The sequence below is a fragment of the Archocentrus centrarchus genome, chromosome 16, assembly GCF_007364275.1.
Source record: "Archocentrus centrarchus isolate MPI-CPG fArcCen1 chromosome 16, fArcCen1, whole genome shotgun sequence".
In the NCBI taxonomy this organism is placed as follows: domain Eukaryota; kingdom Metazoa; phylum Chordata; class Actinopteri; order Cichliformes; family Cichlidae; genus Archocentrus; species Archocentrus centrarchus.
This window is the reverse complement of record NC_044361.1, coordinates 30,947,236-30,953,235: the sequence shown is the minus strand read 5'-3', so window position 1 is coordinate 30,953,235 and position 6,000 is coordinate 30,947,236. Positions and strand designations below refer to the sequence as shown.

At 38.0% G+C, this 6,000-nt stretch overlaps 1 protein-coding gene across 1 annotated transcript in view; it reads left to right on the top strand.

Annotated features, from left to right (window-relative positions):
* The first annotated feature begins 387 nt into the window (after positions 1-387).
* LOC115794791 (myomesin-3-like) overlaps positions 388-6,000 on the top strand; it is an 85,514-nt gene continuing 79,901 nt past the window's right edge. Inside the window, exons 1-2 of the mRNA XM_030750437.1 lie at positions 388-513; positions 2,504-2,630. Of these exons, the coding sequence (XP_030606297.1) occupies positions 2,524-2,630 (107 nt within the window). The 5' untranslated portion in view covers positions 388-513; positions 2,504-2,523. The remainder of the gene's footprint in view (positions 514-2,503; positions 2,631-6,000) is intronic.

The following is a 6,000-nucleotide window of genomic DNA, read 5'->3' as shown; positions in this document are numbered from 1 at the left end:
GGCTGAAATAAATATATATGCCTTTTAGTGGCAGTTTGTAGTTCTACCACAGCCAGTTGTTCTCCTGAGGCTGTTCCAGCTGTTACTTTCAGCTGTTCGGGTCTTATTGTACAGGGAGCTATTGTCTCATCTTTTAGCTGCTTGTCCACAAAGATGTTTCTAAATCGATCAGGCTGAAAGCAATAATATCTCTCGCTCTCTGTGTGTGTGTGTGTGTCTATATACACAGGGGTGTCATTGGTCTATATTTACCAACTTAAGAATGAGACAGGCTTGTGTTGTCCAAATACTTGGCACTGAAGGACAGTGAGTTCAGGGTCACCCTCATTACTCCATCAAGAGACATAGAGAACACGAGGTAGATGAAGACAGACAGACAGTGAGAAACAATAAAGAAGTGAACTGAACAAGACCTGCAAGGAGAGAGACAGACAGGGAGACACAAAGGAAGTGGGATTTATCCGTCCTACAGATCTTTGGCACCAAAGGACTTCATCTGTTTTTAGAGAAACTGTGAGTGGGATTTCCACGTACTCAGCCTTCAGCTAGATTTACCACAATATCAAGCAGGGTTTTTTTGTTTCACCTTTCATCAGTTACTGAGGAATTAGAGTACATAATAACATTAAGCCAGAGTAAAATGCATGCACTCTACCTCTACAATACATTTGCATAATACGGTTAATTGCTAATCTTTTTGCTTTGTCAGGAAGGTTTCCCTTCTCTTCTTGTTTCTCTTGAAAATGTTTGCTTGCTTCTCCTGCTAGTTGAACTTCCTAATTGTCTCGTCTTTTGATGGCCTTAGTGGATATAGCTTTTTAATTACTCTCTTGGGAGACCATAAGGTAAGTTCCCAATGTGTTCATACAATTCCTTTCCCTTCAATGTGTAAAACAGGGAATCATTTACCAGCTTTTGTCTCAGGTTGATTACATTTTTTTTTTATTATTATCATCATCAGACCTAGAAAATTAGCTCTTGTATTACTCCAGAGACTAAAAAAAAACCCTGTACTGTTCATAGGAACAGAACCACTTTGCTTTAGCTCCTTTCCCTCCAGGGTCTAGAGATCCAGGGTTCCCCATGGAGATTGATCACTTTCAATGGGCCGGAGGTTGACCTGCCATCAGCTGTGTTCAAACCAACATCTCCCTTTGCGCAGCACTGAGACACATAATTTTTTAATGCTAGCCTCTTACCTAACTCTGCACCATTTTCCACAATGCAATTGAAGGAGATGAGAAGAAATAACACATTACGCTTGTTTATATTGCTAACACAGGTGGCTGCTATTGGGAATGGGTGAATGAAGCTATCACTCAGGCATGACCTGATTCTGTTTGTTGGGTGCGTTCTGCACTCACCTCCCCAGAGCAAGCACATGATTAATGATGGGCAGGGTGTCTGCAACACCACGGCGAACCTCAACTGATGAATTATTAGCGGCTCAGTTGCCAACAAAGGGGTGATTCATTTAACATGGGATTGTAATACACCTTTTCAAGACGTCACAGCACACTAGGGTGGACAATGAAAAACAAAAAAGTAATGAAGTAAATGACTTGAAGTATTTCCCTTTTGGAAATAAAGGTCTCTGCATTGGAGCTCACATTTAACAAAATTATATTACAGTTATGTCTTAAAAATAAAGAACAAAATGATAAAGCAACAACTTTTTTGCTGGGTTTTCTAAAACTTAATCTTTTGACAAATGAAAAACAAAGACATCATTAGTTTATAGCTCAGTAACTAAGGCTGGAGCCACACAGGCCTAGACACTGGTTGGTGACCCCTCTGGCAACCTCGGGTCACTAGAGAAAAATGTGCATTGAAGGCAAATGGTCTGTGTTTACGGTTTGCATCACACTCGTCACGGTCTCACAACCACTTAGTGAGTAGTTGTTAAGTATATTTACAGTCTTATAATCATTATTAAAAATGTTTTTGTAAAGCTACATATTAAAATGCTGTACCAGTTTTAATGTATTAAGCAGATTTTGACCAATAATTTTTCTCTCTGAAGTGTATCATTGACATATCGTTACTGAGGGTGTATCAGGTTTCACATCTAATCAAACATGTTTGATTTTTATTGACTTTTGACTTTTATTGCTGTAGATATTATTTCATAAATGTTCATACACTTCAGGACAATATCATAAGACATTTAAATGGTACAGTTAATACTTTAGATACAATTTACACTTTGGAATGATTATTTGCCACTGTAAATATGTCGCTTTTGAAAAGCTTAAAGCACACAAACAGTGTGAAGCTAAAAGGTGTTCAGTGGTGCATAATTGTACAACTCATCTGAACTCAGTTTGAAACACACAGCTTCAAGTTGCTCCAAATCAGCACGAGTGTCTGACTGCCAATGCAAACACCCTCCCGGCTGAGGCAACAGTGCCTTTAGTGCTCAACTGACTCCTGGTGACAATCTCATTGCCTCCTACACACCTCTGCATACTCACTACAAGCTTCCCCTCCCCTTCCTTCTCAGGTGCCAGTTGGGAGGTTACCATGGAAACCAGGATGGTGACGCATCGAGAGCGAGAGGAGCAGTCATCCCAGATGTCTCACAGCATGCAACTGTCCTCCCAGATCAAGAAGAAGACCTTCACTTCAAGGTGCAAACAGAGACAAAGTGATACCAACATTGCTGCATGCCATTTATAGGGACAATATAGACTTTGTTTTTTTTCTTAATTTTTACAAAACTGATCCTAAAGGTATTATCTTTGCACTCAGATGCAATTTTATTCTTCTCTACCAAAGACTGCATTTGCTGCCCAAAAATTATAAAAATCTCAACAATCCACACTAAGTGGCATGTTTCTTCATCTCGCTAATAAACAAAGGAATCTCTGTATGACGGCGCGTGTGTGTGCTCTGCTTTTCTCTGCAGCTTTTCTTTCGATTTACTTCAAACTTGACAGGTGTATTGCTGGGGGCCCACAAAAATGCTGTGTCAAGTTTGAAGTCTGTTGGATCAGAGCTTCTGATATTTTTTGCTAGAAGTTGCTTTTTGTTACACTTGAAAAACAACTAATTGCCTGAGGTGTTTAGGGAACATCGATACGCCATCCGTAGTAAAAATAAATATGAAAATTAAAAAAGGAGCTGTCTCGGTTAGCAAAGTACAAATCTTTTAGAAAATTTACTTGCCTTTATGATACCTTCTGTAGAAAATACAGACTCAGGTCTGATTGCCACAGAAGTGAAAACAGTCTAATAAAGACTTGGTTTTGGTCTTTCCATCGGGTTTATTCATACATCGCTAACCCTTTCATTCAAAGCCACTCTGTCAGTCTCATAAACTGAAGACACTCATATATGTGACCTTCATGTTGTGCATGGATTTAACTGTCATCAGTGATCATCGGATTCAGTAAGGACATGAAATGGGGAGGCCACTTCATTGGGTACAACTGCTCATTATTGCTAATATTACATTGCAGCAACTCAGTGCATTTAGGCATGTAGACAAACTGCTGAACCGAGGATCAGAATGGGGAAGAAAGGTGATTTAAATAACTTTGACCAGACGGGCTGGTCTGAATATTTCAGAAACTGTTGATCTACTTGAATTTTCCCACACAACCATCTAGGGTTTACAGAGAATGGTCAGAAAAAGAAAAAATGAATAGTGAGCAGCACTTCTCTGGGTGAAGATGCCTTGTTGAGGTATTTTCAAGCAGAAGAGCATCTCTGAGCGGACAACACATCAAACCTTGAAGCAGATGGAAGCTACAGCAGCAGAAGACCACACCGGCTGCCCCTCTTCTCAGCTAAGAACAGGAAACTGAGGCTACAGCTCACACAGACTCACCAAAATTGGATAACAGAAACATTTAGTAGGGTCACAATTTGGCATAAACAACGTGAATGCACGGATCCATTTTGTATCAGCAGTATAGGTTGTTGGTGGTGTAATGGTGTAGGGAATATTTTATTGCTGCACTTTGAGTTCCTTTGAGCATTGTTTAAAAGCCACAGTCGTTATTGCTGACCATGTCTATTGGTGGGTCCCTCATTTTGGTCACTACAATGCTTAGTATTTTTTTTATGCATGACATACTGGATAGACATGGTAGGTTTTATATATATATATATATATATATATATATATATATATATATATATATATATATATATATATATATATATATATATATATATATATATATATATATATATATATATATTTTTTTTTTTTTTTTTTTTTTTTTTTTTTTTTAATTTCTTTCGTAAAATATTAAAGGTCAGAGGGTTGGGCATGGCTTGATCAGGTGAATGTAGCCGAAGGTATTTTTTTGTTTGGCCTAATGTGCCACCTCACAAAGTCCCAATCAGCTCAAACTGGTTTCTTTAGCATGACAATGAGTTCACTGTGTTCTAATGGCCTGCATAGTCACCAGATGTCAGTCTAATGGTGGATCATGGATGTGCAGCTGACAAATCTGCAGCAACTGCTTGACGCTATCAAGTCAATATGGACCAAAATCTGTGAGGAATGTTTCCAGCACCTTGGTGAATCAATGCTATGAAGAATTCAGGTAGTTCTGAAGGCCAGTAGTAGCAACTATAAAGTACGTTTCTTTTTCTAGGGATGAGGAAAAGTCCAGTTCAGTTTTATTGCATTTGCAGCATTACTTGTTGCAGGCTTTCTTCTTTTTAATTGAAAGAAAGAAAGAAAGAAGGAAAAATCCATTCCACTGTTATCTGGAAATTTGAGCTTGAGGGTTTAAAATTCATGAATCAAACTGATTAATATTTGAAGCAGGTGGAACTATCTCAAACCATAAGCAGATTTGTGTATAGTATTAAAAAATAGGCATGATATAGGATTAACAGATTAAGCTACTTGTTAAGATGAGGACTGATTTTACAAAGAGCAGAGAACATCTCTATGCATTGGAAAAGTGATTCTACTTTTTTGAAACAAATGTATCCGCTATGAAAATTTCATTTTTATTATACTAGGTAATGTGTGCAAAGCTGTCCTGACCAATTAAATCTAATTTGCTCCTTCAGTTGACAATTGACATTAAGTATTTATCGAGAGAAACATATGGCAGCCTGGTTATTCTGAGCAACAAACAGACATTACATTCACTCAAGTGTACTCTATGGACTACTGGTAGTAGCTGCTAGCACAACAAATTCACACGCAATATTCATGCTGAGGCCTACTCCACTACAGACAAGTATATCTGTGGTGTTATGGGACCTGTTATTAGGGACGAATGGAAAAAATACTGATTCACTACATGGTTCATGGTTCAATCAAAATCTAGCTCAATCTTACATATGCACACAAAGCATTCCAATAAATAAACAGTTTTATATTTCAGTCTTTCCCTTTGGTAGTCACTCTGATACTGTACTACAGTAGTTTTTGAAGGCTGAAATTAAACATAAACACTTAGTCGCATGATATGTACACAGTGACGGTTTGACCATACCAATAAATTAAAACACCTGTGTGTACAAATGTGTCAGTTCAGCTACTTTGTGGTTAGCATGATAACTGCCTGAGAAATGGGAAACCATGGGAAATGATCATTCCAGTCAATCTGCAGCCTGATAGGCAAACATTCAAAAACAAGGTCAAGGTCAAGAATTAACTTTGAGTTTAAACTTTTAAGTCAGAATGAACACGTTGTATATCATGATTAGATTGCAAGTCTGGCCCATTGTTATTTGCCACATGTCAGTGTTCTTCTAAGATTTTTTTTTCTTTTTTCTTTTCATTTGGATGCCTTAAAATCTTTTTTCTACCCACACTCACATAGAGTAAGCCTGTCCATTTACACTACGGCAGAAGACAAGGAAAAACGAAACACAGCAGGCAAACAAATACAAGCCAAAAGAAATTACTCCTGCCCTGCTCTAATAGTCTCAAGCCAAATTTGCCTTTATTTTTTATACACCCCCTGCTGTAGTGAGTTATTAAATTAGGCTTACCTGTGGGCCTACAATCTCCATAGCAGAATA